This window comes from Pleurodeles waltl, chromosome 5 (assembly GCF_031143425.1).
Source record: "Pleurodeles waltl isolate 20211129_DDA chromosome 5, aPleWal1.hap1.20221129, whole genome shotgun sequence".
Lineage (NCBI taxonomy): Eukaryota > Metazoa > Chordata > Amphibia > Caudata > Salamandridae > Pleurodeles > Pleurodeles waltl.
This window is the reverse complement of record NC_090444.1, coordinates 1,527,314,080-1,527,334,575: the sequence shown is the minus strand read 5'-3', so window position 1 is coordinate 1,527,334,575 and position 20,496 is coordinate 1,527,314,080. Positions and strand designations below refer to the sequence as shown.

Below are 20,496 nucleotides of genomic sequence, written 5' to 3'. Positions count from 1 at the left end.
CTCTACTGATACAAGCGTGGGGCCCTGCGCTTGTTATTTTTTAAATATTTTTCAGTGGATCTGCTGTGGCTCCTGCTAAAAACAAATTACAAATGCTTTTTTGCTCTGGGTGGTCCCTCTTGGACCCCAGCATCAGAGCTAAGGTGTCAGGGTGACTTTACCCTGGCCCTTTTTCCTATTTTGTACATTTTTTGCAGTGGATGCAAAATCGTTTTTTCTTTAACTACTAAAAAACTACTGAACTGATTGTTAACAAATAACACAAAGTTTGCTATCTGGACCAAGAGCTACCTTTTTGCCAAATTTGGTGAAATTCCATGCAGTGGTTCGGACGCAATCACTGTTCAAAATCCCTGTGGAAAAATTAGCACTCTCAAATTCTAAGCCTCATTCATTACGCCCAGCATGACACATTTCAGCAGATTGCCTTTCTCAAATGCCGGCAAAGAAATAGACATCTACTGTGTATTTAACTCTACTAAAGAAAAGTTATAACTGGGACTAAACAACATCTAAAAGTACATGGGATCATGGCAGCACTGCTAGCTTTGGGATTTATGGAGACTTTTAGTCCTTTTTTACTTGCGAGTATCATGAAATAACAATGAAGGAAAACTATTTAAAGCACCTGTTCTGATGAAATGCGTCATGGGTGTAATGAATGTGGCTGAGAATCCGGAGAGTGCTCCTTTTTGGCTCTGAAGTGGAGCCTGTTTGGTTGATATATATATATATATATATATATATATATATATATATATATACTTTAAACAGAAAAGTTTGAGCAAAGGTGTTTACTCCATAATTCATTAATAACTATATGAATTGCTTTATAGACTGGAGCAACTAATAAAATGTGCTGTACATTGCATAATTAACAACTAATATTGGAACAGTCTTCCATATGTACCGCATGGCAAAAGTGGTGTCGGCCATTGAGCCCTGGTTAATGTTACACTTAACTACAAGATTTGGTTTCTGTGCCCACTGAAATCCTGGCACTGCATTCATAATTGTATTGGAGCCTAATGCTAGACACTAAAAATTAATTCCCTTTTGGAATACATCTGGCTTACTAGATTTTGACATAGCATACATAATATCATGCTACTGGATGGGCACCTCAGTTTGTATTCCCTCTTCATGCGCTATCATTGAAAGTCTGCTGTATGCCATCTAAGGGAATAGATGAATGTTTTATCAATTTGTTCAACAAGAACAGATTCTGATTCTCAGAGATAACTTGAGCACCACACTTGTAATGAGAAATAACACACATTAAGACCAGGAGGTTAACAATCAATAACGCAATTATGTCATCCATACTAGAACATAAGAAGAGAATATGGAAGCCAGGTCTTAGTGATTATTTTGAAACGTTGCAAGGGAAAGGAGTCCTATTTGAAGTGCTCTTTTTAACTGATTGATTCTTGGACAAATCACATCTGCTTGACCTTCAAATCAGATTAAACCCCTGCCTTACCCTTGAACCTGCCCACTGGAATATATTTGTTTCTCTGTGAAATTGTAAAGATGTCCGGGGTGATGGCAATGCCCTGGAAACATGGTAGATCATCTGGGAGGAGTGCTCACTTGTCAATGTCCAAGCATTTCTGGACAGACTCTCTTTGCCTTGTTATGCCAACAGCATTATACCTTAACATTACACAGGAGAGCAGAGTAACTGGGCAAGGGTAAAACTGTGACCTGTGCAACATGAAGGACCATTAATCCTCTTACATTTATCACTACTGATAGTAAACAAGCTCCTATTTAAGTGGTGCCATTAACATGGTTCTCCACTACTTCTTTTTATGTGGCAAGGTAAAACAATGTACACTACAGGTCATTTTGATATGAATGAGGACTTGCAAACCTAGCTGCAAAGAAATGGAGCATATTTGGGTTGCTCAAACATTCGGACAAACAATTAATTAGGGAAAATGTTCAGATAAATGGATGATGTTTCATTGTCTCCTATGCCTCCTGTATGGCCTGAGGTGTTGTTAAAAAATGAGGTATAACTCTGCCCAGTCTTAATACATCAGTAATCACAGGAAACAGTGGGGAAACTTTGACGCCATGTGAGAGAATTCCTGGTTAGAACTTTAGTTGAGTGCTGGGAATTATGAAGTGCACAAATATATTAGGCTGATGTAGAATCCTTAAGTGCACATGATGTCCCAAAGAATTGTAAGCCCTTATGTGCAACATCTTGTTACCATGCTCATTCACTGAATCCCTTGTAAATGCCTGCTGCTACTGCAGGACCTCTTTCCTGGCAGTATTCAAAATGCCGTCCAATTTATGCTTATCCCTTGCCTTTACAAGTGGTTTACAGCATCCACAATGTGCACTTTTTCCTTTTGCTTTTGTTGAAACATTGATTAACCAAGTGGAGAAGGTGCCACCAATATTATGCTCAGTCCCCTTGGCACCACCTGCACTAGTTACAGCAGTAAGCCTACTCTATTAGGGTTCCTATTCAACGTCTCACACTCTTCATCTAAATGACACTACATGACACTACACTACAAGCACAGAGTGTAAACATACTCACTTATGCTGACAACTTCCAAATGTTACTGTTTCAGACAAAATACCCAACATTATGACCAAGTTTACCACATGCATGACAGAAGTAGCTACCTGGATGAAATCCAAATTAAACTCAGGGAAGACCGAGGTGGTATTCTTTGTCAAGGAAGCCTCACCAAAGGAATCCACCTGGTGGCCACAGGCCTTGGACCAACCCTCATGCCCTGCTTACACATGAGAAACCTTGGAATCATTATGGACAACAAAGTGGACATGACTGCCCAAGTCAGCGTAGTGGTCTTGGCCTGCTTCAATACACCAAGAATGCTGAAAAAACTCTTCATGGGGCTACCAGACGAAACCAGGAAAACAATCACCCAAGCTCTCATCACCTCACAGTAGACCATGGAAGCACCCTGTACGGATTACCAACTAGCTCACAAAAAGACTGCAGACCATCCATAATGGAGCAACCAGACTAGTCCTCATCCTCCCATGCAGAGCCTACATCACTTCAAACCTTAGGGAACTCCACTGGCCCCTGATACACACGTTTCTGCATCAATCTATTATTCAAAACATATCATCTTGCAGAATTTGAAATGTATGCAAGATGATATATTTGCATTTGTGAGTCTGTTAATGTTTGTGTGTATATTGTGAGTGTAAATTTAAGATATATTGGTTGTTGTGATAACTTTCAGTTAACATTGTGGAAATACTTTTTATATACATTTTTGGTGGGTGAAGAGGTGTGGGTATTTTGAAACATTTCCTAAAATGAGTTGTAAATGCCATTCAAATATTTTGTTGAACAACTATAACCTTTGAAAACTTTCTAAAAACATTTCAACCCTTTAGGTACCAAATCCATACAAGTCAACAACCTTTAAACAAGAACTCCCCACTTTCAGAACAGTGAGCATACATTTAATACATAATTACAATTTTTGTTAAAATATTTAAAAAGTAGACATTTAAACTAGAATGTCTTACATCTTGAAAACACTAGATCAAATTTAGAATGTTGAAACAATTTTCAAAATCACTATATGTTTTATTTTTATAATGTCATTAGCATTTATAATGCATAACACTTCTTACAAGGTTCATTGACTTTGGGTCCACTGTAAGAGTAATAAATGGAAGAATCAGCAAATGATGACTCATTTTGTGCTTGAATAAAAATAAATAAAAATAAACGTATTACCAACCCCTAAGAATCATAGTACATCAAAAGTCAGAAGAAAATAGATTATTTAGAACAGTGATCTCTCTCAGAATAAATATGATTGAGAGGCTGAGTGCACACATGAGATAATGGCAACCAATTGTATTGTAAAACATCTGGGCCTTTTTATATTATAAATGTAATAATATAACTACTACGATATTCAAGGATTTTAGCATTTAAAATTCTTGCTGAATGTGATTCTTTTTTTTACACTAATGCCTATTTACTAAATGTGCCTTTTTATAATGTTTCCCATTGGATAAATACTGTCAAAAGGGTTATTTTCAAGCTGTGTTAATTAACATATTTCCTGTGGCTAATGTTCATGTTAGTTAGTTTACGTTTTTAGCATATTCTATTGCAGGGTATTATGTCTTAAATAATGAAAATAAAGCAAAACACAAAGGAGATTATTTACAAACATGTTAAAAGACAAATTAATCCTATAAAGGTGATTGGAACATACAAACATAACATGCATTCTCCCATTAATCACCACCACCATGCCAATAGCAACACATTCAAAACAACGGATCAGTAAACTTTACAGCTCAATTGCAGTCCTGAAAATAATATATATATTTATATATATATAATTAATCCTTAACAGATGGAACGATAGCCATCCAACGGCTGCACCAATCCCTTTGTTAGATCTTATCCATTAAACCAAAATCGGATACAACAATGTTGAATTGAATTAGTTCAGATTTATTCCTTATAATGGTTGCACAGAGTCCTGCAATAAAATGTCAACGCGTTTCGGCAAAAACGCCTTATTTTTTCACCTCACCTCACTTTGCATGTCAAGTACATATTAGAATTAACTTCAAAAACTATTTTGTCATAGTAATTAATTTGAGAGAGGTATAAAGAAAGTTATTTGCCAAACCCACAGAAATGATAGTTGGATTTGAGTGGCAACAAATTCCAAATCCCCATCATTGTTTTGGCGTGTGTAATGGTAGGTTAGATACTGGATATGTATATTCTGCATAATATCCCCTATGGAGTAACATTGGGGTGATAAGCTTTAGATTGCAGGAGCAGGAATAAATCCTAATTTAGTCCGGTTAAGAACATATCTTCTCATGTTCATAATGGATAGACTAATCATCATAGAACAATTAAGTTAAATGCTAAGCCAATTTCCCCAAATTATTTGTCAAAATATCCTTGCACAATAAAGTATGAGATAACACTGTTACACTGTGTATGGGTTTTCTTCAAATTATAAAAGTAGAGAAGAGTTAACTTATCACACAATTTATTCAGTGATGATTTACTAAATTCTAATTGCAATATCTCAAAAAAATTATTTTGATAAAATTTGAACAGGCTCCTCAAGTAAAGAGTCTCTAAGTTCTCAAAATGTTCATTGTTTTTACCGTTAACATTAACGAACTAGAAAATAAGGAAATAGGATATTCTTAGTCACATAAGTGAGCATAAGAGATGCAGGAACAATTTTAGTGTTTGGTGGGCAGACTACAAGCAGGCTGGCTCAGCAGAAGCCATCACCTCTGTCCACATGCTGAATGGCTGACCACCATATCTAGAGACCCCTATAAAGTTCATGGGATCTTTGTAATAAAAGTGCATCCACTGAGTGGACCACCATGCTTTTTTGGTCAACTTTGCATTGTTTTTGCTTTCCAGGAACAAATTCTAAAGTGTGTACTTTGTGCTAAACACTAAAACAAATGCCTCAGACATTCAGAGACTTTTCTTGCTGCATGTCAGAAATTTTCTTACGTTTCCCTTTCTGAGTAGTTGTACTTTTTGCATCAGGCCCAAGGAATACAATGCCATTGGAAGTAAAATGCTACTACTACAACAACCTGGTGACCTTTTGGCAAATGGCTGTTGGAGACAAGAGGTTCTTATCATTCTAAATGGGCATGGACAACTGCATGTTTGATGGGCAGGTACACCATAAGTCAACAGTGGTTGCTCCTGACTCACCAAAATCTATATGATGCACATAATATTCAACATTACGAATGCTCATTCCTAAATGTCATTTGTAAGGCACTATGCAAAGCCATGCATATTAAACTGTTATTTTCCATCAACATCAATGTCTACCTACCTGACAATTTCAGTTCCACACCAGCATCTCCTAATAGGGTTGTGTTCAGCTTGCTACTTGTAGCATTAAACCAGTCCACTGATAGTGTGATGGACTGTTGTTTTCCAAGGTATTCAAAGAAACCTTTCCATACAGAATTTACGAAAAAGACATCTGATGGTACTAAGTAATAAAGGAAAGGAACTATATTAAACATCCATTACATAAAAGATAAGATAAACAATATTAGCATGAACTTAATTTTTCTGTGAGCAAGCAAACATGTTGCAATTGCAGTAACAAATAAATGAGCATGACAGAGTTTATCTTTTCAACTGGTTACAGGTGTATAGCGATTACTGTTTTGCTTATCAATAATTATTAATATTTTATTGCATAATAAATCAAAATAAATACAATGTGTTCTCTCATCAAACATAGATATCTCCTCAAGTAGTGATAAAAAGCATACAAGGTAGAAACTAGGATTCAGAATAATACATGTTGCACACCTGAGACATGGCCAGATTAAAAAGGGCTAACAAGTGCAGACTGAATTTTGTTACAGACAATTGATAAGTGTAGGAAAGTACCATCTTGCCTGGCATGTTACCCCCATTTTTCACTGTATATATGTTGTTTTAGTTGTATGTGTCCCTGGGACCCTGCCAGCCAGGGCCCCAGTGCTCATAAGTGTGCCTGAATGTTTTACCTGTGTAGTGACTAACTGTCTCACTGAGGCTCTGCGAACCAGAACCTCAGTGGTTATGCTCTCTCATTTCTTTCAAATTGTCACTAACAGGCTAGTGACCAATTTTACCAATTTACATTGGCTTACTGGAACACCCTTATAATTCCCTAGTATATGGTACTGAGGTACCCAGGGTATTGGGGTTCCAGGAGATCCCTATGGGCTGCAGCATTTCTTTTGCCACCCATAGGGAGCTATGACAATTCTTACACAGGCCTGCCACTGCAGCCTGAGTGAAATAACATCCACGTTATTTCACAGCCATTTTACACTGCACTTAAGTAACTTATAAGTCACCTATATGTCTAACCTTTACCTGGTAAAGGTTAGGTGCAAAGTTACTTAGTGTGAGGGCACCCTGGCACTAGCCAAGGTGCCCCCACATTGTTCAGGGCCAATTCCCCGGACTTTGTGAGTGCGGGAACACCATTACACGCGTGCACTACATATAGGTCACAACCTATATGTAGCTTCACAATGGTAACTCCGAATATGGCCATGTAACATGTCTATGATCATGGAATTGCCCCCTCTATGCCATCCTGGCATGGTTGGCACAATCCCATGATCCCAGTGGTCTGTAGCACAGACCCTGGTACTGCCAAACTGCCTTTCCCGGGGTTTCACTGCAGCTGCTGCTGCTGCCAACCCCTCAGACAGGCTTCTGCCCTCCTGGGTTCCAGCCAGGCCTGGCCCAGGATGGCAGAACAAAGGACTTCCTCTGAGAGAGGGTGTTACACCCTCTCCCTTTGGAAAAGGGTGTGAAGGCAGGGGAGGAGTAGCCTCTCCCAGCCTCTGGAAATGCTTTCATGGGCACACATGGTGCCCATTTCTGCATAAGCCAGTCTACACCGGTTCAGGGACCCCTTAGCCCTGCTCTGGCGCGAAACTGGACAAAGGAAAGGGGAGTGACCACTCCCCTGACCTGTACCTCCCCTGGGAGGTGCCCAGAGCTCCTCCAGTGTGCTCCAGACCTCTGCCATCTTGGAAACAGAGGTGCTGCTGGCACACTGGACTGCTCTGAGTGGCCAGTGCCATCAGGTGACGTCAGAGACTCCTTCTGATAGGCTCCTTCAGGTGTTGCTAGCCTATCCTCTCTCCTAGGTAGCCAAACCCTCTTTTCTGGCTATTTAGGGTCTCTGTCTCTTGGGATTCCTTAGATAACGAATGCAAGAGCTCATCCGAGTTCCTCTGCATCTCTCTCTTCACCTTCTGCCAAGGAATCGACTGCTGACCGCATTGGAAGCCTGCAAAACTGCACCAAAGTAGCAAAGACGACTACTGCGACCTTGTAACACTGATCCTGCCGCCTTCTCGACTGTTTTCCTGGTGGTGCATTCTGTGGGGGTAGTCTGCCTCCTCTCTGCACTAGAAGCTCCGAAGAAATCTCCCGTGTGTCGACGGAATCGTCCCCCTGCAACCGCAGGCACCAAAGAACTGCATCACCGGTCCCCTGGGTCTCCTCTCAGCACGACGAGCGAGGTCCCTTGAATCCAGCAACTCTGTCCAAGTGACTCCCACAGTCCAGTGACTCTTTAGTCAAAGTTTGGTGGCGGTAAGTCCTTGCCTTCCCACGCCAGACTGCTTTGCTGGGAACCGCGACTTTTGTAGCTATTCTGGGCTCCGTGCACTTCTGGCGAAATCCTTTGTGCACAGTCCAGCCTGGGTCCACGGCACTCTAACCTGCATTGCACGACCTCCTAAGTTGTTCTCCGGCGACGTGGGACTCCTTTGTGCGACTTCGGGTGAGCACCGTTTCACGCATCCTCGTAGTGCCTGTTTCTGGCCATTCTGCAGGTGCTGCCTGCTGCTGAGAGGACTCATTGTCTTGCTCGACGCCCCCTCTGTCCCCAGACGCAATTGGTGACATTCTGGTCCCTCCTGGGCCACAGCAGCATCCAAAAACTTTAACTGCACGATTTGCAGCTAGCAGGGCTTGTTGGTGGTCTTTCTTCAGGAAAACACTTCTGCACGACTCTCCACGGCGTGGGGGATCCATCCTCCAAAGGGGAATTCTCTAGCCCTTGTCGTTCCTGCAGAACCTTCAGCTTCTACTGTCCAGTAGCAGCTTCTTTGAATCCACAGCTGGCATTTCCTGGGCAGCTGCCCATCTCTGACTTGCTTGTGACTTTTGGACTTGGTCCCCTTGTTCCACAGGTACCCTCGACTGGAAATCCATTGTTGTTGCATTGCTGGTTTGTGTCTTTCCTGCAGAATTCCCCTATCACGACTTCTATGTCCTTTGGGAAACTTTAGTGCACTTTGCACTCACTTTTCAGGGTCTTGGGGTGGGCTATTTTTCTAACCCTCACTATTTTCTAAAAGTCCCAGCGACCCTCTACAAGGTCACATAGGTTTGGGGTCCATTCGTGGTTCGCATTCCACTTTTGGAGCATATGGTTTGTGTTGCCCCTATCCCTATGTGTCCCCATTGCATCCTATTGTAACTATACATTGTTTGCACTGTTTTCTAAGACTATACTGCATATTTTTGGTATTGTGTACATATATCTTGTGTATATTTGCTATCCTCATACCAAGGGTACTCATTGAGATACTTTTGGCATATTGTCATAAAAATAAAGTACCTTTATTTTTAGTATATCTGTGTATTGTGTTTTCTTATGATATTGTGCATATGACACTAGTGGTACTGTAGGAGCTTCACTCGTCTCCTAGTTCAGCCTAAGCTGCTCTGCTAAGCTACCATTATCTATCAGCCTATGCTGCTAGACACCCTATACACTAATAAGGGATAACTGGGCCTGGTGCAAGGTGCAAGTACCCCTTGGTACTCACTACAAACCAGTCCAGCCTCCTACATTGGTTGTGCAGCGGTGGGATAAGTGCTTTGAGACTTCTTACCACTCTTGTCATTGTACTTTTCATAAGAGAAAAATATACAAAACAAGTTCAGTGTGTGTACACATAACTAAAAAGTTTTGCATTTCCTCTTTTCACTCTTTTCTAAGTGCTGAAAATTACTTCTAAAATTTCTAAAAGTTCTAAAAAGTTTTTTTCTCTGTCTTTCTAAAAAGCTCTGGCAAACTTTTTATCCTTTTTCTATCACTTTAACTCTTTCTAAAATGTCTGGCACAGGCCAAAATGTTGATCTGTCCAAACTTGCATATGACCACCTTAGCTGGAAAGGAGCAAGGAGTCTCTGTGTAGAAAGAGGTTTGAGTGTAGGGAAGAATCCTTCCTTAGAATTATTGCTTAACATGCTTAGAGAACAAGATAAGGCCAAAAGGGCCCCATCTGTTGAAAAAGTAGCAAATGGTTTCCAATCTGATCCAGGGACTCCCCTAGGAAAAGATTCAGGAAAGAAACTTCAGAGCCTTCCCATTACTAGACAGTCTAGCATAGTTGGTACTGATGTTGAGTCACAACATACAGATAGTGTTGTCTCACATCATAGCAAGAGCATTCATTCTCACCACAGTAGAAGTGATGTTTCTGTTAACCAAGCTGTTAGGGTGCCTTCTGTAAGGGATAGGTCTCCTTCTGTCCATTCTCACCATACTTCTGTTTCAAGGCATGTCCCACCCACCCACCCTGATGACAGATTGTTAGAAAGGGAGCTCAATAGATTGAGAGTGGAACAAACCAGACTGAAGCTCAAGAAGCAACAGCTGGATTTGGATAGACAGACCTTAGAAGTAGAGAAGGAGAGACAGAAACTGGGTTTAGAAAGCCATGGTGGCAGCAGCAGTACTCCCCATAGTCATCCTGCAAAAGAGCATGATTCCAGGAATCTGCACAAGATAGTTCCCCCTTATAAGGAGGGGGATGACATTAACACGTGGTTTGCTGCACTTGAGAGGGCCTGTGCTGTACAGGATGTCCCTCAAAGGCAGTGGGCTGCTATCCTATGGCTATCATTTAGTGGAAAAGGTAGGGATAGGCTCCTTACTGTGAAAGAAAGTGAAGCCAATGATTACAAAGTTCTTAAGAATGCACTCCTGGATGGTTATGGCTTAACCACTGAACAATACAGGATAAAGTTCAGAGAGACCAAAAAGGAGTCTTCACAAGACTGGGTTGATTTCATTGACCATTCAGTGAAGGCCTTGGAGGGGTGGTTACATGGCAGTAAAGTTACTGATTATGACAGCCTGTATAACTTGATCCTGAGAGAGCATATTCTTAATATTTGTGTGTCTGATTTGTTGCACCAGTACTTGGTGGACTCTGATCTGACCTCTCCCCAAGAATTGGGAAAGAAGGCAGACAAATGGGTCAGAACAAGGGTGAACAGAAAAGTTCATACAGGGGGTGACAAAGATGGCAACAAGAAGAAGGATGGTAAGTCTTCTGACAAGGGTGGGGACAAATCTAAAAATGAGTCTTCATCAGGCCCACAAAAAAACTCTGGTGGGGGTGGTGGGCCCAAATCCTCTTCCAATCAAAACAAAGAAAAGAAACCATGGTGCTATTTATGTAAAATAAAAGGCCATTGGACAACAGATCCCAGTTGTCCAAAGAAAAGCACCAAGCCTCCTACCACTACAACCCCTACTGCTACACCTAGTGTCCCTACTAATAGCAGTGGTGGTGGGAGCAAACCTACTAATAGCCAATCCAAGGGAGTAGCTGGGCTCACTTTTGGTAACTTAGTTGGGGTTGGTCTGATTAGCGAGACCACAGAGGCTGTGTTAGTCTCTGAGGGGGCTATTGATTTAGCCACCTTGGTTGCTTGTCCCCTTAACATGGATAAGTACAAGCAACTACCCCTAATAAATGGTGTTGAGGTTCAGGCCTACAGGGACACAGGTGCCAGTGTCACAATGGTGATAGAGAAACTGGTCCACCCTGAACAACACCTACTTGGTCACCAGTACCAAGTAACCGATGCTCACAACAACACACTTAGCCACCCCATGGCTGTTGTAAATCTCAACTGGGGGGGGGTTACTGGTCCAAAGAAAGTTGTGGTAGCCTCAGATTTATCTGTAGACTGTCTACTAGGAAATGATTTGGAGACATCAGCTTGGTCAGATGTGGAGTTGGAGGCCCATGCAGCAATTCTGGGCATCCCAGGGCATATTTTTGCTTTAACCAGGGCTCAGGCCAAAAAGCAAAAAGGACAGGGTGACTTGGATCCTGGAACAATGGACCAAGTGCTCCCTAAAGCTAGGGCTAGTAGAAGTAAAGCACTTCCTACCATCCCTCCCTCTACAGTGGATTCTACTTCTGAGGAAGAAGAATTTCCACCCTGTGCAGAACCTACACCAGAGGAGCTGGAAGCAGACACTGCTGAGCTTTTGGGTGAAGGGGGGCCTGCCAGGGAGGAGCTGAGTGTGGCACAGCAAACCTGTCCCACACTAGAGGGTCTAAGACAGCAAGCTGTCAAACAGGCTAATGGGGATGTCAGTGACTCTCACAGAGTTTACTGGGAGGACAACCTCTTGTACACTGAAGCAAGGGATCCTAAACCTGGAACTGCCAGGAGGTTAGTGATTCCTCAGGAGTACAGAAAGTTCCTCCTAACTCTAGCCCACGACACTCCCCTAGCTGGACATCTGGGACAAATGAAAACTTGGGACAGACTTGTTCCCTTGTTTCATTGGCCTCGAATGTCTGAGGACACAAAAAAGTTTTGTAAGTCCTGTGAAACCTGTCAAGCCAGTGGCAAGACAGGTGGCATCCCAAAGGCACCACTTATTCCACTACCTGTGGTTGGGGTTCCCTTTGAAAGGGTAGGGATTGACATAGTTGGCCCCTTTGACTCTCCTACTGCTTCAGGCAATAGGTTTATCTTGGTGGTAGTGGACCATGCCACAAGATATCCTGAAGCAATTCCTTTAAGGACCACTACAGCACCTGCAGTGGCAAAGGCCCTCCTGGGAATATTTTCCAGGGTGGGCTTCCCAAAGGAAGTAGTATCAGACAGGGGAAGCAATTTCATGTCTGCTTACTTAAAGGCCATGTGGAAGGAGTGTGGTGTGACTTACAAGTTCACTACACCCTATCATCCACAAACAAATGGACTGGTGGAGAGATTTAACAAAACTCTCAAAGGCATGATTATGGGTCTCCCTGAAAAACTCCGCAGGAGATGGGATATCCTGTTACCATGCCTCCGTTTTGCCTACAGGGAGGAACCCCAGAAAGGAGTGGGCTTCAGCCCCTTTGAACTCCTCTTTGGTCACCCTGTTAGGGGTCCACTAACACTTGTCAAGGAGGGTTGGGAACAACCTTTAAAAGCTCCAAAGCAAGATATTGTGGATTATGTACTTGGCCTCAGATCAAGGATGGCTGAGTATACGAAAAAGGCCAGTAAAAACCTTCAGGCCAGCCAAGAGCTCCAAAAGCAATGGCATGACCAGAAGGCTGTTTTGGTTCAGTACAAACCAGGGCAGAAAGTATGGGTCTTGGAGCCTGTGGCCCCAAGAGCACTCCAAGATAAATGGAGTGGACCCCACACAATTGTTGAGAAAAAGTGTGAAGTCACCTACTTAGTTGACTTAGGCACTGCCAGGAGTCCCCTTAGGGTGCTCCATGTCAATCGCCTGAAACCCTACTATGACAGGGCTGATCTCACCCTGCTCATGGCAACTGATGAGGGACAGGAAGAAGACAGTGATCCTCTACCTGATCTCTTCTCTTCCACAGAACAAGATGCTCTAGTGGAAGGTGTAGTTTTGGCTGATTGTCTTACTGCTGAGCAGAAAGACCATTGCATAAATCTCCTGGGTCAGTTTTCTGAACTCTTCTCTACTGTGCCAGGTACCACTTCTTGGTGTGAGCACACTATAGATACTGGAGACAGTTTGCCTGTCAAAAGTAAGATCTATAGGCAGCCTGACCATGTCAGGGACTGCATAGAGCAAGAGGTGCAGAAAATGTTAGAACTGGGAGTGGTTGAGCACTCTGAAAGTCCATGGGCTTCTCTTGTGGTACTTGTACCAAAACCTAATTCCAAGGATGGAAAGAAAGAAATGCGGTTTTGTGTTGACTACAGAGGTCTCAACCAGGTAACCAAAACTGATGCTCACCCTATACCCAGGGCAGATGAGCTCATAGATACACTGGCATCTGCCAAGTATCTAAGCACTTTTGATTTGACTGCAGGGTATTGGCAGATCAAATTATCAGAAGATGCTAAACCTAAAACTGCATTTTCAACCATTGGAGGCCATTACCAATTCACAGTAATGCCTTTTGGATTGAAAAATGCAGCTGCCACTTTTCAGAGGTTGGTGAACACAGTCCTGCAAGGGCTGGAAGCTTTTAGTGCAGCATATCTGGACGATATAGCTGTCTTTAGCTCCAGTTGGGATGATCACCTGGTCCACCTATGGAAAGTTTTAGAGGCCCTGCAAAAGGCAGGCCTCACTATCAAGGCTTCAAAGTGCCAGATAGGGCAGGGTAAGGTGGTTTATCTGGGACACCTTGTTGGTGGGGAACAGATTGCACCACTTCAGGGGAAAATCCAAACTATTATAGATTGGGTTCCCCCTACTACTCGGACTCAGGTGAGAGCCTTCCTAGGCCTCACTGGGTATTACAGGAGGTTCATTAAGAACTATGGCTCCATTGCAGCCCCTCTTAATGACCTCACATCCAAGAAAATGCCTAAAAAGGTATTATGGACAGCAAACTGTCAGAAAGCTTTTGAGGAGCTGAAGCAGACCATGTGCTCTGCACCTGTCCTAAAAAGCCCTTGTTACTCTAAAAAATTCTATGTCCAAACTGATGCATCTGATTTAGGAGTAGGGGCAGTCCTATCACGACTTAATTCTGAGGGCCAGGATCAACCTGTAGCTTTTATTAGTAGAAGGTTGACCCCTAGAGAAAAGCGTTGGTCTGCCATTGAGAGGGAGGCCTTTGCTGTGGTCTGGGCACTGAAGAAGTTGAGGCCATACCTGTTTGGCACTCACTTCATTGTTCAGACAGACCACAAACCTCTACTTTGGCTAAAACAAATGAAAGGTGAAAATCCTAAATTGTTGAGGTGGTCCATATCCCTACAGGGAATGGACTATACAGTGGAACATAGACCTGGGAGTAGCCACTCCAATGCAGATGGACTCTCCAGATATTTCCACTTAGACAATGAAGAGTCATCAGGTCATGGCTAGTCTTATTGTCCTTCGTTTGGGGGGGGGGGGTTGTGTAGGAAAGTACCATCTTACCTGGCATGTTACCCCCATTTTTCACTGTATATATGTTGTTTTAGTTGTATGTGTCACTGGAACCCTGCCAGCCAGGGCCCCAGTGCTCATAAGTGTGCCTGAATGTGTTACCTGTGTAGTGACTAACTGTCTCACTGAGGCTCTGCTAACCAGAACCTCAGTGGTTATGCTCTCTCATTTCTTTCAAATTGTCACTAACAGGCTAGTGACCAATTTTACCAATTTACATTGGCTTACTGGAACACCCTTATAATTCCCTGGTATATGGTACTGAGGTACCCAGGGTATTGGGGTTCCAGGAGATCCCTATGGGCTGCAGCATTTCTTTTGCCACCCATAGGGAGCTCTGACAATTCTTACACAGGCCTGCCACTGCAGCCTGAGTGAAATAACGTCCACGTTATTTCACAGCCATTTTACACTGCACTTAAGTAACTTATAAGTCACCTATATGTCTAACCTTTACCTGGTAAAGGTTAGGTGCAAAGTTACTTAGTGTGAGGGCACCCTGGCACTAGCCAAGGTGCCCCCACATAGTTCAGGGCCAATTCCCCGGACTTTGTGAGTGCGGGGACACCATTTCACGCGTGCACTATATATAGGTCACTACCTATATGTAGCTTCACAATGGTAACTCCGAATATGGCCATGTAACATGTCTATGATCATGGAATTGTCCCCTCTATGCCATCCTGGCATGGTTGGCACAATCCCATGATCCCAGTGGTCTGTAGCACAGACCCTGGTACTGCCAAACTGCCTTTCCCGGAGTTTCACTGCAGCTGCTGCTGCTGCCAACCCCTCAGACAGGCTTCTGCCCTCCTGGGGTCCAGCCAGGCCTGGCCCAGGATGGCAGAACAAAGGACTTCCTCTGAGAGAGGGTGTTACACCCTCTCCCTTTGGAAAATGGTGTGAAGGCAGGGGAGGAGGAGCCTCCCCCAGCCTCTGGAAATGCTTTCATGGGCACACATGGTGCCCATTTCTGCATAAGCCAGTCTACACCGGTTCAGGGACCCCTTAGCCCTGCTCTGGCGCGAAACTGGACAAAGGAAAGGGGAGTGACCACTCCCCTGACCCGTACCTCCCCTGGGAGGTGCCCAGAGCTCCTCCAGTGTGCTCCAGACCTCTGCCATCTTGGAAACAGAGGTGCTGCTGGCACACTGGACTGCTCTGAGTGGCCAGTGCCATCAGGTGACGTCAGAGACTCCTTCTGATAGGCTCCTTCAGGTGTTGCTAGCCTATCCTCTCTCCTAGGTAGCCAAACCCTCTTTTCTGGCTATTTAGGGTCTCTGTCTCTTGGGATTCCTTAGATAACGAATGCAAGAGCTCATCCGAGTTCCTCTGCATCTCTCTCTTCACCTTCTGCCAAGGAATCAACTGCTGACTGCGTTGGAAGCCTGCAAAACTGCAACAAAGTAGCAAAGACGACTACTGCGACCTTGTAACGCTGATCCTGCCGCCTTCTTGACTGTTTTCCTGGTAGTGCATGCTGTGGGGGTAGTCTGCCTCCTCTCTGCACTAGAAGCTCTGAAGAAATCTCCCGTGGGTCGACGGAATCATCCCCCTGCAACCGCAGGCACCAAAGAACTGCACCACCGGTCCCCTGGGTCTCCTCTCAGCACGACGAGCGAGGTCCCTTGAATCCAGCAACTCTGTCCAAGTGACTGTCACAGTCCAGTGACTCTTCAGTCCAAGTTTGGTGGAGGTAAGTCCTTGCCTCCCCACGCCAGACTGCATTGCTGGGAACCGCGACTTTTGCAGCTACTCCGGCCTCCGTGCACTTCCGGCGGAAATCTTTTGGGCACAGTCCAGCCTGGGTCCACGGCACTCTAACCTGCATTGCACGACCTCCTAAGTTGTTCTCCGGCGACGTGGGACTCCTTTGTGCGACTTCGGGTGAGCACCGTTTCACGCATCCTCGTAGTGCCTGTTTCTGGCACTTCTGCGGGTGCTGCCTGCTGCTGAGAGGGCTCCTTGTCTTTCTCGATGCCCCCTCTGTCCCCAGACGCAATTGGCGACATCCTGGTCCCTCCTGGGACACAGCAGCATCCAAAAACCTTAACCGCATGATTTGCAGCTAGCAAGGCTTGTTGGTGGTCTTTCTTCAGGAAAACACTTCTGCACGACTCTCCACGGCATGGGGGATCCATCCTCCAAAGGGGAGTTCTCTAGCCCTTGTCGTTCCTTCAGAACCTTCAGCTTCTACTGTCCAGTAGCAGCTTCTTTGCATCCACAGCTGGCATTTCCTGGGCAGCTGCCCATCTCGGACTTGCTTGTGACTTTTGGACTTGGTCCCCTTGTTCCACAGGTACCCTCAACTGGAAATCCATCGTTGTTGCATTGCTGGTTTGTGTCTTTCCTGCAGAATTCCCCTATCACGACTTCTATGTCCTTTGGGGAACTTTAGTGCACTTTGCACTCACTTTTCAGGGTCTTGGGGTGGGCTATTTTTCTAACCCTCACTATTTTCTAATAGTCCCAGCGACCCTCTACAAGGTCACATAGGTTTGGGGTGCATTCGTGGTTTGCGTTCCACTTTTGGAGTATATGGTTTGTGTTGCCCCTATCCCTATGTGTCCCCATTGCATCCTATTGTAACTATACATTGTTTGCACTGTTTTCTAAGACTATACTGCATATTTTTGGTATTGTGTACATATATCTTGTGTATATTTGCTATCCTCATACTGAGGGTACTCACTGAGATACTTTTGGCATATTGTCATAAAAATAAAGTACCTTTATTTTTAGTATATCTGTGTATTGTGTTTTCTTATGATATTGTGCATATGACACTAGTGGTACTGTAGGAGCTTCACTCGTCTCCTAGTTCAGCCTAAGCTGCTCTGCTAAGCTACCATTATCTATCAGCCTATGCTGCTAGACACCCTATACACTAATAAGGGATAACTGGGCCTGGTGCAAGGTGCAAGTACCCCTTGGTACTCACTACAAGCCAGTCCAGCCTCCTTCAATAAGTATAAAAAATCTACCCATCATTGAGGGTCTGAGACCAAGAAGCATGCCCTAACCACATCTCAGCATTTCCAAATGTTTAATAATAGGAACATTGTCCTTAGCAGATACCTTCTTTCTGAGATTAGAGATTTATATATAAACAGTATGTGTATCAAATACCCTTTGGTCTGGCCACACCAATTACAGCTGAGATTCCCATTGCCATTTAACTCACTATTATAGAAATATTTTAGAGGAATCAGGAAAAATATAAATCTACCTATCACACACTTTTGATATAATATAAGGAGGATCAGCAATAGCTGTCGTTCATTAATTTATAAGTGCTGCTTAAAATTTAGAAGTGGTTCCTTAACATAATATTAGCTAAATACGTACAAAAGAAAAGACGTTTAGGTAGCTTTTTAGGGCAGAAACAAAGCATGTGCACCAGGAATTCTTCCCCTAGAAAAGGTCTTAACTTAAGCTCCTTAAGTGGCTAAACCAGAGCCACGTTTGCACAGGAGATCAAAAAGGCTGCCTGCAGGACATAGGTTTGACTCCACAATTTGAACTCCAGGCACACTTGTGCTTATGTTATGGAGTTTGATGGCCAGAACAACAATCTGGACTTCTGGCATTAGAGAACACTCATCCATCCTGGTGGTTTTCAGTAAAAAGCTAACATGCCATATATAAGGAAGGGAATGAGGTTTGCCAAGAGGGGCAGTTATGAAGCAGCAGGACAAAGTGCCTATTAGAATTTTGTTTGGCATCAGGGTGAACACGCTGTTAAATATCTTTGATCCGGTATCTGGGACAATCATGTTTTGACTGTGGGGAGGACACATAAAAGACGGCAGTTGGGTGACTGTGTACCTTACTTTTTGGAAAATTAAATTTCCTGGGAATCAGTGACAGAGACAATGTGTGCCTAACCTCCAACGGACCTACTTATGTCTTATGGCACATATTTACATATGACTGCCAGTCATATGTAACAGACATATGCATGATACATCGAGGTCCATATCTTAGTTAGCATATCACATCAAAAGTTGGCGACCAGTTGAGACGTGCAGACAAGAATTCTGTTGAAAATGACAAAAAGTATGGCAAATTGACTCTCTCTCACCATCATCTGATACCTTTATCAATCTATCTTCTATCTCCATTCTCTGACTTATTCCAAACATATTCTACTACGAGGATCTCCAAAATAACCCTTCCTAGACTCTTCTGTTCACTGCCCCGCCTGGCTTACCCCAAACCTCAGTTTACTACTATTATCTCCTAAACAACCTTCATGTTTATTCCTTTTGACTCATCCTAAATCCCAATTAACACTTCTGGAATATTCCCTCTTCTATCCCACCACTATTCTATTCAATCCAGCTAAAAGACTCACATGTCCTCCACTCAAATTAGCTCATACCTCCCTATACTAATAGTATACTAACTCACTACTAATCCTTTTGGGCTTCAGAGTAGCGTACTACTTGCCGAAAAGCATTTTGACATCTCGTCAGGGGTAGTAAGCACTATATTAATGCAATTACAAATTGCACAAATTACACTTACTGTCCTGTACTGTGGAGGCATCAAAGTATTTGCAAATCAGATAAAACAAATCCCAGACTAATTTTGAAAATAAAATAATCTATTTTAGGCCCTGAAAAAAGTATTTGGAAATTATTATCTCTACCGAACACGTGTTGGATGTATATGTTTTTGAGTGCCCACAACGTGATGCAACAGAAATAGAAAAAAAATCATACCAATGCCCTTGTTTTAGATGGGCATGTTTTGAGGACTTTGCGTCTGAGTCTGAGTATGAATGGATGGTATAATTGGGAAGTGTTTGATGTAAGTGATGTTTGTGATGATGAAGTTGTTGTTAGATATGAGTTCGGTACTAATCTGTGGTAATACACTTTAGATGATAAAATCGGTAATATTGCGTGATGAGGCACTTTACATTGTATTATGATAAAGACTAATATGATAAACAGAAATACAAAAATATGAGAATTAAATAAAGGCATTTAGAATAATGTTGGGTCAGTGACAAATTGTTTGATTTACTTAGAGTGTGAAAAGATACAGGCTAAAGCAGGAATATTATTTTGCTATTTACTAGCCATGACCTGATACATAGGAGTCTTGACGGGACCTCACAATTCATTGGGCGGACAAGTCAAGGCCGTATTTATTGAGAGAGCATCAGCTTTCAGTGTATCCAACTGGTTGCTTAATGACCTTCTTTGCCAAGTCATTTTCCCCAGATATGTATAGATTTTTATTCACTGCAGTTTTATATTATCATGCTGACGTCGGCCTTTTTATGAACTTCCTGTCAACAATTACTAATTTTGTTTTATCTTGCTTGATTTTTAAAATATTTTGACTGCCAGTCTCATGAATAGACTTCAGGGCATTTTGCAGTCCTGTTGTCACTTTGTCCGAGAGGGATGATCGTAGCATATTGAAATATGCTGAAACATAGTTCATCTAATTTAGAAGGACACGTATCTCTAGTTTTGTTTATTGTTCACTATGAAATCTTGGTTCACAGATTAAGCCAAATTAACATGCTAAAAATTCTCCCTACGGCCGAGTACTGTCTTTTTGGCTAGAGAAATGAAGGGATTGTATGTGTACCTGATCAACCAAAAGAGCAATAGATTTTCTTCACGTGTCATGGGCAGTCTGAAAGTGGTATGTGTATTCTCAGACACACAAACAGGATATGTTTACAAAGATGCACAAGCTACCTCACTGTAGGCAATGTGCTGTTTTCAAATGT

At 43.0% G+C, this 20,496-nt stretch overlaps 1 protein-coding gene across 1 annotated transcript in view; it reads right to left on the bottom strand.

Annotated features, from left to right (window-relative positions):
* Positions 1-20,496, bottom strand: part of CSMD1 (CUB and Sushi multiple domains 1) — a 5,088,256-nt gene that overhangs the window by 71,795 nt on the left and 4,995,965 nt on the right. Inside the window, exon 66 of the mRNA XM_069235813.1 lies at positions 5,865-6,026. Coding sequence (XP_069091914.1) covers positions 5,865-6,026 — 162 coding nt within the window. The remainder of the gene's footprint in view (positions 1-5,864; positions 6,027-20,496) is intronic.